The following is a 20,202-nucleotide window of genomic DNA, read 5'->3' as shown; positions in this document are numbered from 1 at the left end:
GTTTTCAAATTCGAATTCAGACGCTTCAAAAATCCTTATACACAAGAGCCCAAAAACTAATGAAAAAAAAAAATGAAAATTGTGTTTTCTCAAATGAATATAGGTATTTTTCTCAATGAAACTTATTTTACATATTTTTGTTAAAATTTCCACTTCTTACCATAAATAACAATCAAATCACATGTATATTTTTCAGTGGAGTACGCAATAAAGCCAATTAGGACTCGAAAGCTAGCCACCGGTATACAGCTGTTTCAGCCTATTGGGCATCGTCAGTACCGGGCAGGCGGTTCTCGATTGAAGACAAAATGAGACGTAATCCATCTTGAGTTCCTACAGGTTGAAGCCTGGCTCCCTTCCCCTTTCAACTGGTGTTCGTCAGAAAGACAAACGGGTTATGACTGGTGTTAATTGGTGGCATGAAAGTCCTGAGACATCCATACCGCCCTTCGCTGTATACCCCTACCTGGCTGGGGTGAGATGGATGAAGATATTATTCATCCGTTAACGGAGGACATAGGGGCCTCATGCGACAGAGTGTCGGGGCCTTCTATATCGGGAGGGGTCGTCTACAGCGTAATCTATAGCTTCCCTGACTAAACAAAATGAGAAAAAACCAAGAAAGTACTTGACACAAATAGCTGCGTAAACGCAAGCGAAACATAAGTGGAACCACCTATTGGTGTGACACCCAAGTCAACTTGCCAAGTTTTTATGTCAGTGTTGGTGGTTTGACCGATCAACCGACAACTGCGGTAGCAGAAATTTGGGAAGTTAACCTGAAATGCCATCGGAAAACGAATCCACATGTTTCTAGAAATGATATGAAATCTAGAAAGGTTAATGCAGTCAAGCTGCTGGAAAATAATTCCATGAAAATCAAAAAATGAATAGATAAGTACTTTTTGATCATTCCCATATTGATTTCAATTTAAGAGCCACCGGTATACAGCTGTTTCAGCCTATTGAACATCGTCAGTACCGGGCAGGCGGTCCTCGATTGAAGACAAAATGAGAAAAAACCAAGAAAGTACTTGGTTGCCGCAGTTGTTGGTTGATTGGTCAAACCACCAACACTTACATAAAAACTTGGCAAGTTGACTTGTGTGTCACACCAATAGGTGGTTCCACTTATGTTTCGCTTGCGTTTACGCAGCTATTTGTATCAAGTACGTTCTTGGTTTTTTCTCATTTTGTCTTCAATCGAGGACCGCCTGCCCGGTACTGACGATGCCCAATAGGCTGAAACAGCTGTATATCGGTGGCTCTTAAATTGAAATCAATATGGGAATGATCAAAAAGTATTTATCTAATAATTTTTTGATTTTCATGGAATTATTTTCCAGCAGCTTGACTGCATTAACTTTTCTCGATTTCATATATACAGTACCGGGCAGGCGGTCCTCGATTGAAGACGAAATGTGACGTAATCCATCTTGATTTCCGGCAGGTTGAAGCCTGGCTCCCTTACCCTTTCAACTGGTGTTTGTCAGAAAGACAAACGGGCTATGACTGGTGTTTATTGGTGGCATGAAAGTCCTGAGACATCCATACCGCCCTTCGCTGTATACCTCTACCTGGCTGGGGTGAGATGGATGAAGATATTATTCATCCGTTAACTGAGGACATAGGGGCCTTATGCGACAGAGTGTCGGGGCCTTCTATATCGGGAGGGGTCGTCTACAGCGTAATCTATAGCTTCCCTGACTAAAACGAAATGTGACGACGACGTAATCCATCTTGAGTTCCTGCAGGTTGAAGCCTGGCTCCCTTCCCCTTTCAACTGATGTTCGTCAGAGAGACAAACGGGTTATGACTGGTGTTAATTGGTGGCATGAAAGTCCTGAGACATCCATACCGCCCTTCGCTTTATACCCCTACCTGGCTGGGGTGAGATAGATGAAGATATTATTCATCTGTTAACGGAGGACATAGGGGCCTCATACGACAGAGTGTCGGGGCCTTCTATATCGGGAGGGGTCGTCTACAGCGTAATCTATAGCTTCCCTGACTAAAGGATTTTCATGAGTTTCAGCATAATCTAAAATTCGCCGATTCCTCAACTGAATGGATTGCTGAATGGAAGGCAGCTTCAAATCTCTGCGGATGGCTTCATTCCGCACGAACCACGGAGCATTCACAATCATCCGTAGAATTTTGTTTTGTAGAGTCTCCAAGATGGAGATGTTGGTCGGAGCCGCTTGTCCCCAAACGCCTGAAGCATACATGATGACAGACTTGAACATCATGTTATAGATCGTGATTTTGTTCTTTAGGCTCAGCTTCGATTTTCTGTTGATCAAAGGGTACAGGCTTGCCACCCGACCCTGGATCTTTGCCTTCACGCTTAACAGGTGCGGGTTCCAGGTGAGCCTACGGTCTATAATAAGACCTAGGTACTTGACCCGCGTTTGCCAATCAATCTCCCTTCCAGAGATTCTCACTTTCATGGCCGGAGAAGCTATCGTTCTTCCCATGGTTATTGCCTGAGTTTTATCCGGATTCACTCGGATCTTCCACTCAAGGTACCAGCGCTCGAGGTCGCCCAATGCACGTTGCATATAGACGATCCCGAGCTCCCGACCCATGGAAGATGAGAGGAGAGCCGTGTCATCGGCGTAGAGGGAAACCTTCACATGCTCGGACCTCGGAAGGTCGCTGGTGTAAAGAGAATATAGCGTGGGAGAGAGCACGGCCCCCTGTGGCACTCCAGCGAGGATCTCTCTGTTGTCAGGCAGAGAGCCCTCTACTCTAACCTGAAATGTTCTGTCTTTCAGGAAAGACCCAATCCACCGGATCAGGCCCCGAGGCAGGTCGAACGCTATTAATTTGTGAAGAAGGCCTTCATGCCAAACGCGGTCGAAGGCCTTCGAGATGTCTAGTAGGACTAGATGGACTTTTTTGTTTATATTTAGCTCCGCGATGGTGTTTTCGACCAGTCTCAGAGCCTGCAACTCAGTGGAATGTTCCCTCCTGAAGCCGAATTGCTCATCAGGCAGAACATTCCGGTCCTCAACTTCTTCGTTGAGCCTTTGAAGTACGACTCTTTCAGCCAGCTTAGCCGCCGACGAGAGCAGACTAATCGGACGATAATTCTGCGGGAAAAGCCGGTTCTGCCCCTGTTTTGGGAGCATGACGACGACCGCATGTTTCCACCTTCTGGGGAAGTATCTCAGAGCCAGAGAGCTGTTAATGATGCTCAGTAGGCTCTCGACGCAATTTTCCGGGAGCTTCTTCAATAACTTGTTAGTTATTGAGTCAACCCCCGGGGCCTTCTTGGCTTTTGCAGCCTTGATGTAGCCCTTCAATTCTTCCACAGAAGCCGGACGAATGACGTCATCGTCATCTTCCCTGAGGATGCGGTGAACCCGATCTTCGAGCAGCATATCGACGAAATGTGAGAAACCAAGAAAAGTACTTAATAGGAATAACTGCGTAAACGCAAGCGAGACATAAGTGGAACCACCTATTGGTGTGACACCCAAGTCAACTTGCCAAGTTTTTATGTCAGTGTTGGCGGTTTGACCAATCAACCGACAGCTGCGGTGGCAGAAATTTGGGAAGCTCACCTGGAATATCATCGAAAAACGAATCCACATGTTTCTAGAAATAATGTGAAATCGTGAAAGGTTAATGCAGTCAAGCTGCTGGAAAACAATTTCATGAAAATCAAAGGGTAAAGAAATTAGTACCATTCTGATCATTCCTATATTGACTTCAATTTAAGAGCCACCGGTAGACAGCTGTTTCAGCCTATTGGGCATCGCCAGTATCGGGCAGGCGGTCCTTGATTGAAGACAAAATGTGAAAAATCAAGAAAAGTACTTAATAGAAATAACTGCGTAAACGCAAGCGAGACATATATAAATGACAAAAAAATTGAATATTGATTGTTAGGATTGAAAATTCTCTTCACTTCATAGATCCCTGACATTTGAGAAACCCTGTAAAAAAACTGTCGTTTGTAAATTAAAACAATTGTACCTCATAATAAAAAATTTTATTGTAACAAAATTTTATATTTATTCACAAAAACGCTTATTCTCCAATTGAGAATGGAAAAATTCGACAAATTCAACTTTTCCATAATGATTGTGTTATACAATAACAAAAGAAAACGTGCAGCGTATTTTGGCATAATATCACAATTTTAATCAAATGATTACATAGTTATTGCTATCAGTATCTGAGATGATCACTCAGAAAAATAACCGAATAGTATAATAAATATATAAAAATAAAAACGAAAGTGAACACCTCAAGAGTTATACCTGTTGTTTATTACATGGCAACATGAATAGTTGGGAATACATTGAAAGTCAAATTTGAAAAAATGACATACATTGCTCATTTCAAGTGGCTACTTATTTTTTAAATGATGCTCAACAAATGTTTTGCAAAATTCGAAAAAAAGTGCCATTCTTTTTTTCATATATTATGAAACTATCAGGTAATTATAGTTAACGATAGATTTATGGAAATTTTGACTTTCCTGGAATGTGCTATGATTGTTAAATCAATATGCACTCATATGCACGGTCTACCTAGGCAGTAGGTACATATATACTCAAGTCATCTCATACACATTCCTCACTCTGATGGAGCCAACATTCAACTTTTTGACAGGCTCAGTTAGGGGGGGGTTTGAAGTAGCCTGTGATTTAGCATGCGTCGTATTGGGTATTTGACCATCTGTGGAATATCTCTGAGAGGCAGGATTCACAATGACACTGGCGTATGATGCGCTCGTATAAGGGGAGTTACTAGGGTAGCCACTGAGGGTAGTTACAGATCCAGTAACTGTGGAAGGAGTTACTTTGGAACTTTCAAGGGACTGACGAAGTAGATTTGACGCAGGAAAATACGTGGCGGTGTTCAAAGGATTTCTCGGAAAATAGGTGGAACTAGTCATGATAGTTGAACGAGATTCAAGCGATTTTTGGACCTGAGAAAAATATTGCCGATAGTCATTACACCCATGGGCAGAAAACTGTTGACCTGAAGTTTGGTTGACTGTCCAAGAAGTAGTGTTACTATAGGGAAACCTGCACGACTGGGTGCTTTGAATAGGGGCACTATTACTAGAATATGAAGGAGGTGGAAGACGAGCAAACAACATTTTTTGCCGAAGGATATTATTATCAAGTGTCGAATTTTGAATTGACCTGTTATTGAAAATATTTTGACTGTTAACATTGGGATTATTAAATTCAGAAACATCACTTGAACAACAGTTCGCAGATTTTTTTTCAAACGCCTCATTCCTCGATTTTGAAACCTTTTTGGGGATTTTTGTTTTTTTTGCGTAATATATATGAGGATCAAATGTACTGCCATTGTGACCCATATCCTGGCATGTTACTGTTGCGGATTGTCTAGCTCCTGAATTCGATGTTGCAACAGAAGTAAACGAAGTTGAATTGCCGATAGAATCAGGTTTAGAGTGCATAAGTGAATCGGCATTATTACTAGAAATGCAATGCGAGTTGAAATTTCTATCAACATTAGCCAACGCACTCATATGACAGATCCACTCTTCAAAACTATCCATTGCAGAATTAGATGGCACAGAATTATAATTAGCCGCTTGGAGAGGAGTGATCGAGGGTAGATTGTCGACGGACCCCGGAGATTTCGCTAGGATGGGTGATTTCATGCGCGAATCAGAATTAATATATGGTAAACGTGAATTTGAACTTTTAGTAATTGGAGCAGTAGCTTGAATTGGAGATTTTTCGTGTGAAGTGATATCAAGTGGGGAAGATACAAAACTAGTTGGTACCTGAGCAGTATTCTTCAGTGATGGCAGATCTGCAATAGGGGAAAGAGGAGTTGTATTTAGAGGGGCCGTCTGTGGAAGAGGTGTTACTTCGAGAGAATTTCGTCGAGAAATTAGTTCAGGCCGTTTAGAAGTATCATCAGAAACATTTTTTGAACTATGAACACTAGTGTGGGAGGATAGCTGATCGTTATTAACATTATTAGTGGCATCACTAGAGTGATTTGGAAGAGTTTCTGCAATCTTGGGATCGCTATTTGAGACTCGATCGTCATTACTAGATGTGACATCAATTGGATTCAGATCTTTCCAAAGTTTCATTGTTTTCGGCTTCTTGGGAGTAGATTGATAAGTATATGATGCATTTATTGATCCATTTCGAATGACAATTGGTATTTGATAATAGTGTAACTGTTGTTGCAAACTTTTCAAATCAACGGAGAACTTTTCCTTATCAACTTCAATCGAGCCTGTAGCTGGCAGTTCTGTTTGAGTTGATACTTCACCGTTTGACTGAAGAGTGAGGAAGTTTGCCAAAAGTTCTGTCACCACTTTCAGTTCTGGAGTTTTTGTATCGAAGCTGTCCATTACGTTACTATTTTTCATTTTGACATCCGGTTTTATCACTGAAACTGAATTATTTTTAATTGAGTTTGTTTCCAATTTTCCACATTGACTTTTGGATGTTGATACAGACGAATCTTCATCATCTGAATGAATTTCAATTACATCGGAAGCTGATTCAGCAGGTTTCTTCAGATCAGTGAGTGAAGCTATTGACTCGAATGTTTTTGAAAACTGTTGTCGAATATTCAAATCCGAATCAACTCTTTCCACTACCACGTCAGGTGAATTATTCATGGCCTCCTTAACCAAACAAGAATTTTCGATATGCTGCAGTTTCATTTCAACAGACCTGAATTCCAATTTACAAAACATGCAACGTAAATGATGTTCTTTATGGTTTTGCAGATGTTTAGCACTGGAGAACTTTGAACTACAAATGTCACACTCGAACGCTTGTGGTGTTTCTTCATTGCGAACAGTGGCCAATTCCTCTTGAACTAGCGGTTGCGAGAGAATCATGTCAGAAGAATTTATCGAGAAAGATTTTTTTGGTTTTGGTTCTATCGAGGTATCACCCGAATGTCTTCTTTTCTTGTGTTTTTTTTTATGAACGGTTGAAACTTCTTCAACTGAATCCGAATTGTTTGTATTTTGGGTCGATGAACTTACCACAAAATTAATATCACCTTTGTCAGCTTTCGGAGATCTGACTATTGTGTAACCTGTTTTTTTAATCTTAATATTTATAGGGCTGATCCTATTGGCTTGCTCAGTATTGGCAACTATTTCGGATGAATTATTTCTTGGTGACTTCGCTACATTGGATATTTTCTTTGGCATATATTTATCACTTGCTCGAAGAGCTAACTGAACATATCTCTGCATTTTCAAGTTCCTGCTTTGAAAATAACTTTCAACTGCATCCAATTCCAGAGAGACACAAGGATCGACATTTGACAGTAAACTTATAGAAGGAAGGTGCATTTTTGGATATTTTCTGTACAATGCAGTCACTGTAGGGTGAACTGTATATGGTTTCGTATGGCACGATTGTTGGGCGATTTCTTCATTTTCTACTCTTTCTGTTTTAATCCTCACACTGGTATTGGGAATCTTCAAATCTGTGCTTTTCAGGACTTCTCGACATTGTGCCTGCAACAAAGAAATGGATTTAAACTATTGCACCGTTTGATACAAATGCTATATTTTATTTGAAGAATAATTTAAAGATCGGTAAAATTGTAACATCTGGCGTAAAATGTTTCTATTGAAAACACTTGCCACAACAGGATAGACGCACATTTCGCTAGCAAAGTTAGCATGACTAAAACGCATCTCTTGGGAAACTTGGTTACCGAAATGTGTGTCGAAAAAAATTCGGAACTTTTCGTCTGGTGTGAAAAAAGGGTTTCCATAGGACAATTTTTTAATTTATTACAATGGCCTCTTGGAGAAAATAGACACGAAAATCTTGTATAGTTGCCAAATAAAAAGGAACACAAAGATAAAGAAATATGCTGGACACATAACTGTACTTTTCTTACATTTGTGATGTTATTTGCTAATGTTAGAAATGTACGTATAGTCGACGCCAACTAAAATGAGTCAGCGCAGAAACGTAAAATTGTTCTGTGTTAAAAGACCCCGCCCACTTAAGTCATATTTCGCATTGTCAGTAGCGCAACAGCCAGAAGTAAATAGTCTTGAGTCAGACGTTAACTTATAAGTTGAGTCGTGAGTCATGCTATAAGTTAATAAACCAATTTTATAACTGTAAAATGAGTGAGAAAAAACGTGTAATATGATAAATGAAAACATTACAGACAGCAATATAGGCCTATTGTTTACCTCGATACAATATATTCGCAATTGCGTGTAAGTTTCATGTACTGGCGAGGATCAAATACCTAAAATATATATGTGTTTACAGTTCTTCAGAAATCTGTTCCATCTCTCTTTGTATACGTCGCACAAAATATCTCCATATGTATTTTTTTTATCTATTGAGTAAGGTGATCAGAAATTGGACATTCCAATTGTCATTATCCTGCATCGTGAACTATTAGTGGAAAGAAATAGAATAAAATTCGACCAACAACTGCAATTACCAAACCCACATAAAAGTAAATGGCGGCTCGAAGCTGGTAGGGTAAAATTGTAATTCATTACGCAACGTAATGTTCTTAATGATTGATAATGAATCATTCCGTTAAAATATAGTTAATGAGTGAAGCGGTGAAAGCGAATTAATGTATAACATGAATGTGGCTTATTTGCCAACAGTACCAGTTGAATTTAAGTAGAAGAAGTAGAATTAAAAAAAATGTAAGTGGCGATTGGTGAAAGTGATACAGTGAAACAAGGAAGAAAGTCAATCGCAAGTAGGACTTTGAGCCTATAAGCAGTATTAGAAAAAAACATTAAACGCCACAAATACACATTTACAGTAGTCTACCACCTCTCGAACAACAAAGAATACAATGTGAAAAATATAGAGAAAAGCACGAAATAAAGATCACATGACAAAGTGATTAGTAATTTTGATGATGAAATGAAAAAATAGTACACATCAGTATGGGAACATGAAGCGTGGGAACTTGGAACCTCCGGGGTGAAATGAACAATAAAAAGTAAAATGATAAATAAAAATGTCGCTGGACGAATCGTTTTCTTGATCTTCACTTGTTTTCTACCTGTACTTACGTAAGAATGCGAACAATGGGCTTTTATTAGGAATGGGACCTTTATCACCGTTCACATTTATCCTAAACTTTTGAAAGCATCTAAAAACTGGCCATGTACCGTTCTCAACAATTTCAAGCATTCCTCTTTTATTCTGTAGCATTTCTCAAAGGCATGTTGAGCAACAGTGGACTTCTCTGTTTTATGAAATGGTTTGTTCTAGCAAGAAATTTCGGATGGTTTGAAGCTGGTGTTATGGACTGGCCAACTGCGCATGTATGCCGTGAGACTGGTTGAAAATAGTTTGGGATTCATGTCCTGCTAGAACGCTTATTTGTGTTGATAAATGGCAATTGTCAAATTGTCATTTAAACTGACTTATTAGTTGGAAATTTGAAATTTATATTTTGTGCAGCGAAAAGTGAAGGTGAAAACCGATAAAAATGAACATATTGAATTGGCTTGAATAGTCATCGGCTTGGTCAAAATGGAAAAATTCAAAATAGAAGAAATGTTAAAATTGGAAAAAGAAAAGTTATAAATAAGAAAGAAGAGAAATGAATTATTAGAAACAAGAAATAATTTGCTCAGACAAATGAGCAAAAATGAGAATTCAGATGTTGATAAATATTCTGAATTCAATGTTAGTATGAGGGATTTAGTTTGATATCTTATGTCATACATAGGGTTCCTGTTATGTGATTTTATATAGAAAGAAGTTATTAGTTTATGTGTTAGGACGAGTACTTTACGACCTGATTAACAGCCCGTTAAAATAATCAGTGCTGGGGCTGTGGTGTCTCTCTAGCAAATGACAGGATGTGGTGTCATTCTCAGCACCGATTACTTTAATTGACTCTTAATCCGGTCGTAAAATACCCACCCTTGAGCAAATTATATTTTTATACTGTTTTAAAAATCATTCTTATTTTACCTGAATGGATGTTTATTTAACTTATGCCAAACAATGAAATGAACATCAACAAACAGAAATATTACAATTTTATTGATATCTTAAAACTTGTTAAGCTACAAAATTTCTGTGGTCTGCAGCATCTCTATTGATGTGATTATCTTCATCCTCTTCCTCATGGTGATGAAACAGCATTTCGACAAGTTCCTCATCATTGGATGATTCAGAATTATTTCCCCAATTTGATTCAGAGCTTGATGACTCTGATGACATTTCGGCTAATCCTACCTGTAATAATGGAGTTGAATAGTTGATGCATAGTTGAAAATCACCAAATGCTTGCTTGATTTTCATTCAAAAACATAAAATCATTTTACTCACTTGAATTTCCAAACGCAAATATGAAAAAATTGACAGTTTTGAGGATTGCCGTTCTATAAAAAACAAGATTTTTAAACCAATTATCAGGCCACTAAATATTTCTATTTTGGTTTCTCATTTCTTTAGTACATAACATAACCAACAAATCCATATTCCAAAATCATAACAAACGTGATATCGGATCACTCGATCACTCCGAATATTTGCGCATGTCACAAACTGAAAATCCTTACGAATTCCTCTGGACTACTTCGACAGTTCTCATACGGTTTGCAAACTGGATTTCGTCTTCGCTAGAACATGCGACTATTAGTTCGAATCCTGGATTTGCTTTGCTAGAACGCCTATATTCGTATGCGCATGCTTCGTACGATTCCGTATCGTTTGAAATCGCTGCTAGAACAAACCATTTATGTGAAACATGTCCCTTGTAGCGAGCCATTATAGCCGTTTAGTTCGCTAATTTCTTTCTATTTCTAATTTCTTTTTATTTGAATCAATCCGTTGATGTATTTTGGTTCATGTGGAAGAACTATGAATTTGGAGTTTTCACAAACACACTGTGAATTTTTCCAATTGACTTTGTTCAAACGTCTCAGTAGTTTTTACATACTTTTAAAGATTCTTTAATTTTTTAATTCATTATTCTTTACCCTTGGGTCGAGTTGTAATCTCAAAATGTTTGTGTTCATTCCTCTTTGTTTGAAATTAGAGACTTTCACGTTATTGGTATTTGTTTACGATGGGTAATTTTGCAACTCAATCCTCAATAAAAAGCCCATATTTCTATTATCAACTTTCTCGAAAACGTCTATTTTTTATTTCTTCATGACTATATTATTTGATGAATTTCACTAGTTCGGACTTCCATTATCTACTACATAAAATGATTTGAAATCCCTGAAACAACTGAAAAAGAAGAATTGAAAATGAATAGCTGAAAATAACAATTATATTAACCAAAATAAACCTGAAATGAAATAATAGTGAAATAAAATACAAGTGAAAATAGAACAATTGAATAAATAAAAATAAAGAAATGAAAAAAATAAATAAAAATAAAAGTGGAGAGATTCCAAGTCACGTTAGTTCACGACGTTTCGAAAACTCTGAAATACAATGAAAACACAAATAATCACACCGAATTCTCGTCAAACATATTTACAAAATAATAGAGGCTAACAAAATTGCTTGAAAATCAAAATTCTTCTTCGCTATATTCGCATGAGGTGGAATCATCATCGGGTTGAATAACGATCGAATTTATGGAACTTTGCACATAATATTTTTTCTCTTCTTTCATAACGTGGGCTACACAGTTCTATTACCTACTTCATTCACCACTCGCCCTATATTGTCAAGCACTATAGCATTCAAAGTCGGTGACTGATTACATTTCCGCAAGCTTTCTTTCATTGTGGCCCAAACCATTTCAATTGGATTGAATACACAATAGTATGGAGGCAAACGAAAGAGAATATGACCACGTGTTTCACACATCGAATCAATAATATACTCTTTTTTGAAATTACGTTGTTTTATGGTCGACAAGTGATACCTTTTTCGTTGGAATCTTTTCGGGTATTTCCATGTCATGATTTCGCATGAAATAAACAATATCTGCTTTTTTTGTGTTTTATAACACGTTTTCCCCTTGAAGAAGGTGTGTTCAAAGCACAATACTTGGTTTCGTCTACCCAGCCATATTTGACAACATCATGGGTGTCAAACCAAGTTTCGTCGAGGTAGATTATGTATCTGCTGGATTCTCGGTACCTTTTCATTCGCCTCAAATATTCTTGTCGGAGTTGAACAATGCGTGTCGATTCCATTATGACCATCCGATTGTTCAATTTTTTATATTTGAAACCACAAGACAATAAGACACCTCGTAGAGTTTCTAAAGATTTGTAATTGTAATCGGGATAGTCGAGTAATTTATACCAAATCATTTCCAAGGTTGGTACTTCATTTTTTTGGTATATACCATAAATTGTTCGCTGAATCACATCTTTTGTAGCACCATCAACGTTTGCAACTTTTTTATTCCTTTGTTTTCGTTTCATTGCATGGTCAATGACAACCCCTATTTCAATGACTCGAACGAGATAGTTTCGTTAACTCGCATATTCTATTCACAATAGCATAATTGTGACAGTTTTTCTTTTTCAAGCATTCTGAATATTTAAAATTACTCGCTGAACTTACATGTAAGTCCTTATTTTCAAATTCCGGATCCCTGTCGATTGACACAGATTCCTCACACGTAATGTTATCATTTGTTTCAAAAGGTATCTAGAAATCCATATTGATGAAAGTACCCAAAAACACTAAGATTTTCACAAAAATCGGTTTAAACGATGAGATTGGAACCTTTGGTGTAAAAGTTGAAAACTTTTTCTAGAGATCAATTACCCCAACACCAAATTGATATATTTGCACTCGACGCGCGTTTCGCTAACAAGGTTAGCATCTTCAGGAGAAGCAAATTGATACTGAATCTAAAGACAAGGGTTAGCTGTTAATATACCTGAAGTTTTTTGGTCCGATGTGGACTTTGTTTGTTAAATGATTATCCTAATTGATTTTTCGGTAATTAACTAGTGGAACCACTACCTGCAAATTAATTTGTCCGCTTTTTAATCTATTGTTGACAAATTAATTTGCAGGTAGTGGTTCCACTAGTTAATTACCGAAAAATCAATTAGGATAATCATCATTCAACAAACAAAGTCCACATCGGATAAAAAAACTTCAGGTATATAAACAGCTAACTCTTGTCTTTAGATTCAGTATCAATTTGCTTCTCCTAAAGATGCTAACCTTGTTAGCGAAACGCGCGTCGAGTGCAAATATATGAGTTTGGTGTTAGGGTAATTGATCTCTAGAAAAAGTTTTCAAAAATCGGTTTGCAAAACCACTCACTACCTCACCTAACCCCATGAACACACGGCACTGATAAAGAAATATTGTGAAACGGACAAAAAATTAGTATTCAGCCAGTCCAGCTAGCCGAGCCTTTATTCATCAACTACATTTGATAGCACGTTTACTAACTATCTAGGCGACTAGAGGCCACAGGCAAGAAATGTTTATAACTGTACTCTTATTTTTATTGCCGTTCCAATTGGGAATGGATAGACTATACAAGACATACCGTTTACCAGTCGGGATATGGCCCGCGGGCCATATCCGCATCCGGCCCCCGGGCCTTATCACTACGGCCCGCGATCGCAATGTATCGCAGAAAGAAGAATCATGTTTTTTAGAGCTTTTAGACTTCATTTGATTCCTCAACGGAAGTTTAACAGTAACCCCATCTCTTAGTGACAAGCAGAAATACCCTATTATTTTTGTTGAGAACAATAGAATGTTCCACGCGCTTTGAATCTAGACTATCCTTATCGATATAAAAAAAATGCGTCGGCGCGATGTGAGTCTGTTGAATCGAGTAATCGAAGCGATACGGTAGGAGAAGGACTCTAGTTGTAGTACGGAGTAGTAATTGTGAAGTCTAGTCTTATTTAAAATCGTTTGGCACAGTGGATCATAAAAAATTGGATTAATATTCTCAACTTCCGCAAAATCTTATCACGGTATTCAACAATCGTTTTGAAGACTTCCACAAAAAGAATGAAATGGAATTCCCAATTTTCAACAATTCATTCAATTTCGAAGCTTCACAGGTACCAGTTCATTTGCAAATGGAGTTGACAGATCTTCAATCAGACAGTACTCTGAAAGAAAAATTCAAAGAGGTTAACGCTATTACATTTTATACACAATATTTCAAAAGTCTGGAATTAAAAAAGCACGCATTCTATGGATGTTTGGTAGTACATATTTATGTGAGCAGATGTTTTCCGTCATAAAAATAAATAAGAACAAACATCGCACAAGACTTATGAATGACCATCTCCAATCAATTCTTTAAATAATTACAACGACATAATTGAGCTTGTCAAAAACAAGAGAAGTCAGGTATCTGGATCCTCGAGCTCAAAATAATTACCCTATTTTATAACTTTGATATGATTTTCAACAATCATGTATTATATAATACAATTAAATTGTGAAAAATATTTGAGTCACATATTTTACATTTCAAATAGGTTACCAAATTCGTGTTATTTTCAATTGTCTTTTCAACAACGTATAAAAACGTATAGAAACGTATAGAAACGTTGCAAGTTTATTAAACTTACCATAGCTATACCTCGACCTAATTATGTATAACTGCAATCTTTTCAGTACATTGAACTGTTTGCAGTTCAAATATATATAAATCAGATAATATGTGATGAGCAACCAATTTTGTATAACCCCGATTCTGACGAGATCATTGGTATGCACTTTTCGATGTACCAGGCTGATATTGCAGTTGATATTATGCTTAATTACTGCGCCAGAAACGGTCTCGTACTAAATAGCAATAAATCTAATACCATTGTTTTCTCACTTAGAGAAATGGACTGCAATATATTAGTTAGAGCTAATACTAAATCTATTGTGCAGAAAAAATCAGTCAAATTCTTAGGCTTAGGCATTGACTCCCTATTATCCTGGAATGATCATATTGACGCTATTTGTATAAAATTATCCAAGCATTGTTTTGTCATTTGGAATCTCAGAAATTCTGTCTCTGTAAATATTTTATTAAGTTACTACTATGCCTATGTTCACTCAAGTTTAAATTATTGCTTAGTCTGCTACGGTAATAGCAGCAAATTGAATGATCTGTTGATTGATCAAAAAAAGATACTAAGAACCATGTGTTTTAAAAAATATGGTGATTCTTGTAAGCAGTTATTTACTGAGTTACAAATTTTAACTGTGATATCCATATATATTTTAAATTGTGTCACTTACATTAAGAAGCATTACCATGAGTTTCAGCAAAGGGATACTATCCGCATAGCTGCTGGTTATACTCTCAGGCAAAATTATAATCTGATAGTTCCTGTACACAAATTAACATCTGTATCAAACGGACCTCATGTTATGTCTATAAAAATATTTAATAAACTTCCATTCATTAGGAAAATTTCAAATCCCATTAATTTCAAAAATAGCGTTAAAAATGTTCTCTACAAAAATGCCTTTTATTCACTTGATGAATATTTTCAAACTGGTCTGGCTGCTTGACATCACGATTGTTTGCTTGTTAATATTCTACTGTTTATACTGTTTTTTTAAATTGTTTTATATAATTATCTCCTATATCTACTATTGATTTAATTTTTTTTATGTATGTTCCATATTTTATCGCTTGATATTTTTCAACTCCAATCTTTACTGTGTATATGACGATTTCCATGCTTGTAAAAAAGCCTCAGGAAAAATAAAGGATTGTATTGTATTCCTAAGGGTGCTATATTACCATATACGGCACTCTTATGGTATTGACAAGACACCGGTATTGCCCTACGCTCCGGGGGATATTGAATCCGTCATAGGGAACGAGAAGTGCCGAATTTATTGGAACTATTCGTTTTCCACTCTCAGAATCATACAAGCTAATGAGCATGATGTAGTCCTTCTCGACCACCAGAGCAAGACGATATTTGTCGTGGAGTTTTCAGCTCCTGGCGAGACGAATATCCTCCGAAAAGAGGACTCCGCAAACTCTGTCAAGATAGTTGTTCTAATTCTTGAAGTCCTTGGTGGAATCATACCGGCTTACCGCACTAAGGCAGAATTCTTAACCGGACAGATGCAGAGGGCTGTCATTCTTGGCTCACTGCGCTTGTTCAGGGCACATGATTCTCGGACCCAATGATCACTCACCTCTCGGTGTGAGAAGTGATCGTTGGTCGATAATGCTGGCGCGCCCTTCCGAATGTATCGGAGCTTCGGGGGATAGGGCCTGACCAGCGCATACAACGGGGAAAATAATAATGACAAATGCTTTTTATTTGGTTATCAGGTTATTAGGTTACTCAGTACGTGAGATACTAAGAAATGGCAGAATCAAACATCTGCACATGATAAATCAAGGCAGATATTGCTCTTCCATCCAACCAGCAACAGCAAACTCACATTAATATACAATCGAACTTGATGAAAAAAATAAAAAAAAAATAAAAGAAGGGGTGAAGGGTAGGAAAGAGAGATAATTTGAATATTTTCTACATATTCGTGATAAATAAATATCAAGTACAGGTATCAACTGATCAAATTTTATAAAAGAAAAGAACCGGATTGAAACATATATCCCTTCAGATTTTTCTTGAAACCAAGTAGTGGTAGTGACTGGAATTCGATGGGTAGCCGATTATATAAGCGTATAATGTTATAAGAAAAAGAACCTCGAAAAAGAACCAGTGTGAAGGTGGCCATGCGTTTTCATCCATGTGTTTGGTGAAAGAGAGGCGAGCGCGCTATTCCGCCATAGGTCGTTTCACCGCTAGCCATGGCTAGCCATGAAAATTTTTACATTGATAGACTCATTGCTGGAAACGAACTGATGTGATTGGAAATGATTCAAATGATGATGAAAATCCTTTTTTTTATGAAATGAACCGCATTTTATTGAAATTGTACAAACAACTGATAATAATAGAAGCAGAAAAATAATTCCAAATAGAAATTCGTTACTAGGAATATTTTTTCTGTCAATTAATTGAATACACCCCCGACTACCCTTAATTCAGTTTTCATTAGAAAAAATCATAACTACTTGCAGAAACACATTGCTGGGATTTTTTTTCATGAAACCATCGAATTTGGCATGCTTATTAACCCAGGAAGGGTCGCTGATTTAGTCTCGCGAAAGAACACCCCCGACTACTCTTAATTCAATTTTCATTAAAGAAAAGGCATAAGTCCTTGCAAAAACACACTGGGAGTATTTTTTCAAGAAACCATCGAATTTAGCAAGCTTGTTGACCCCAGAAGGGTCGCTGATTTTGTCTCACGAAAATACACCCCCTTCTACCCTCAATTCAATTTTCATTAAAAAAATCATAACTCCTTGCAGAAATACATTGCTGCGAATATTTTTCCATGAAACCATCGAATTTGGCATGCTCATTAACCCCAGAGGGGTCACTGATTTTGTCTCACGAAAATACACCCCCTTCTACCCTTAATTCAATTCTCATTAGAAAAAAATCATAACTCCTTGCAGAAAGACATTGCTGGGAAAATTTTTCCATGAAACCATCCAATTTGGCATACTTATTAACCCCTGAAGTTTCGATGATTTTGTCTCACGAAAATACACCCCCTTCTACCCTCAATTCAATTTTCATTAAAAAAATCATAAGTCCTTGCAGAAACACATTGCTGGGAATATTTTATCATGAAACCATCGAATTCAACGAGCTTGTTAACCCCAGAAGGGCCGCTGATTTTGTCTCACGAAAATACACCCCTTTCTACCCTCAATTCAATTTTCATTAGGAAAAATGAATATTTTTTTATGAAACCATTGAATTTGGCATGCTTATTAACCCCAGAAGGGTCGCTGATTTGGTCTCGCAAAAGAACACCCCCAACTACCCTTAATTCACTTTTCATTAAAAAAAAAATCACAAGTCCTTGCAAAAACACATTGCTGGGGGGTGTATTTTCGTGAGACAAAATCAGCGCCCCTTCTGGGGTTAATAAGCATGCCAAATTCGATGGTTTCATGAAAAAAAATTCCCAGCAATGTGTTTCTGCAAAGAGTTATGATTTTTTCTAATGAAAATTGAATTAAGGGTAGTCGGGGGTGTATTCAATTAATTGACAGAAAAAATATTCCTAGCAACGATTTTCCTTTTGGAATTATTTTTCTGCTTCTATTATTATCAGTTGTTTGTACAATTTCAATAAAATGCGGTTCATTTCATAAAAAAAAGGATTTTCATCATCATTAGAATCATTTCCAATCACATCAGTTTGTTTCCAGCAATGAGTCTATCAATGTAAAAATTTCCATGGCTAGCCATGTGAATAATTGCGGTGAAACGACCTATGGCGGAATAGCGCGCTCGCCTCTCTTTCACCAAACACATGGATGAAAACACATGGCCACCTTCACACTGGTCGAAAAAGAGAGGTTTTATGTTTAGGTGCAGTCAAAAGATGTTTGAATCTCAAATTTTAAATTATGTATATCGGTTCTGATAATTCGGTGAAGAGGAAGTAGGTTTTCCAGTGGTTAGAACTTATGAAATATACTAGCAGAATACAGTGTGTGCCTTGCATCCATGTTCAGCCACCTAAGTTGTTTCAAGAATAGAGACACATGTTCACGTCTTCTTGCACCTGTGACGAGTCTCATGCACGAATTTTGCGATTTTTGAAGTCTGTGCCTGTCAGATTCCAAGAGTCCCGGACCATAAACAATATCTGCATAATTGGTATGAGATAGTGCCAGTGCGTCGCAGAGTAAAATTTTATTTTTTTTATTCAAAAGATTTTTATTCAAGTATACTAGTTTTATATTCATACAACCTTTTTTAAGAATCTGAGAAACATTGTGGTGAATCGCATAGCATTATCGAGATGAAGACCTAAATTTTTCGTTACATCTCTATTTGGAAATTGAACCCCATCGATGGAAAAATTAATCAATTCGCTAAAACCATTCTTTGCAACTGTCCCACCGAAGAGCACAACATGAGATTCAGATGAGTTTACAGAGAGACATTATTTATTTGATTCAGTTTTCAGAGAGTGCAAATCATGGCCCATTTGATCAAGTGCAGTATTGAGTCAATTTTCATCGAATTCTCAATACAACTGTGTATCATCGTCGTAACAATGCATGAAAGTATGAAGAAGGTCCCTTGAGAATCGAGAAGTATATAAAACAAAGAGAAGTGGACCTAAAATCGATCCTTGAGGGACCCCATTATTTATTTCAAGGGTAGCCGATTTTTTGTTATTGAATATGACACACTGAGAAAGATTTAGCAGGTAGTTTTCCAGAAGAGCTACCATGCTAGAGGCAAAACCCAGGTACTTTCAGAATTGCCAGAAGTAGGTAGTTGTTAATGCGATCAAATGCTTTAGAGTAGGCCAGCAATACTAAAAGACAAAGTTTGTTATTATCAACAGAACAATGTAAATTTAAAAGAGCTGTTGTGCAACTGTGGTTTGCCGGGAATCGTGATTGACAGGTTGCTAATAAGTATATTGAAGACATTCAAGTAGTTACGCATCTGCAAGTTCAAAATTTTTTAAAATGCTTTAGATATGGCACACAAAATACTAATCGGGAGAAGATCAGTCAGATTATCTGCATTTCTTATTTTAGCTAGTGGGAAGAACTTGCGAACGTTTCCAGATTGTTGGATGATTTTTTGTGGAATAAATTCATTGAATAAATGGCATATGTGAGGTGAAATAATTGGACAGCAATATAATAACATTTGCATGCTGATATCGTCAGGTCCAACAGCATTAGTGTAAATTTCTCGTTGGTTTCATGAAAATTGAATTTTTGGTTATTCAGCTCTGAACTCAAAAAAATAACATTTTGTCAACATCAGGCGTAGAGTTACTATTAGCAATATCGCCAAAAAAATTGTTGATTTTTCAACATCTGAGAGGTGTTCAGGAATTGACTTCTGATCTTTTTCATTATAAATATTTACCTCAGGTAGTTCCTTTCATAATTATTTACTTTTCGATAAGCAATAGTTAATATATGCATTCTCGAGACTCCTCGAAAGAGTCAAAAGTTTAACAACAATAAAAAAGTTGTTTCGTAAGAGGTTTCAATTCTAGTAACTAGGGTAAAGGTATAGCCAGTTTTTGCAGTCTGGAGTGAAAATATAGTCAAATTAACAATTTGAAATTTGTTTCATTCATGGTACTCATAAAAAATACATTCAAAGCATTCATTTGGTCTAGGTATACTCCCTCAATATTCAATCAATAATAAAAA

General features: G+C 37.0%; 1 protein-coding gene across 3 annotated transcripts in view; it reads right to left on the bottom strand.

The window, feature by feature from the left end:
• Nucleotides 1-3,984: 3,984 nt before the first annotated feature.
• Nucleotides 3,985-20,202, bottom strand: part of LOC111514105 (uncharacterized) — a 36,725-nt gene continuing 20,507 nt past the window's right edge. For all 3 annotated transcript variants that reach the window (XM_074178305.1, XM_074178306.1, XM_074178307.1), the window contains one exon: nucleotides 3,985-7,498. In XM_074178305.1, coding sequence (XP_074034406.1) covers nucleotides 4,568-7,498 — 2,931 coding nt within the window. In that variant the 3' untranslated portion in view covers nucleotides 3,985-4,567. The remainder of the gene's footprint in view (nucleotides 7,499-20,202) is intronic.

The sequence above is a fragment of the Leptinotarsa decemlineata genome, unplaced genomic scaffold (assembly GCF_025532065.1).
Source record: "Leptinotarsa decemlineata unplaced genomic scaffold, Ldec_3_MD MMD2_tig00003736_RagTag_RagTag, whole genome shotgun sequence".
Classification (NCBI taxonomy): domain Eukaryota; kingdom Metazoa; phylum Arthropoda; class Insecta; order Coleoptera; family Chrysomelidae; genus Leptinotarsa; species Leptinotarsa decemlineata.
Note: the sequence above shows the minus strand (reverse complement) of the source record. Positions and strands in the feature narration are given on the sequence as shown.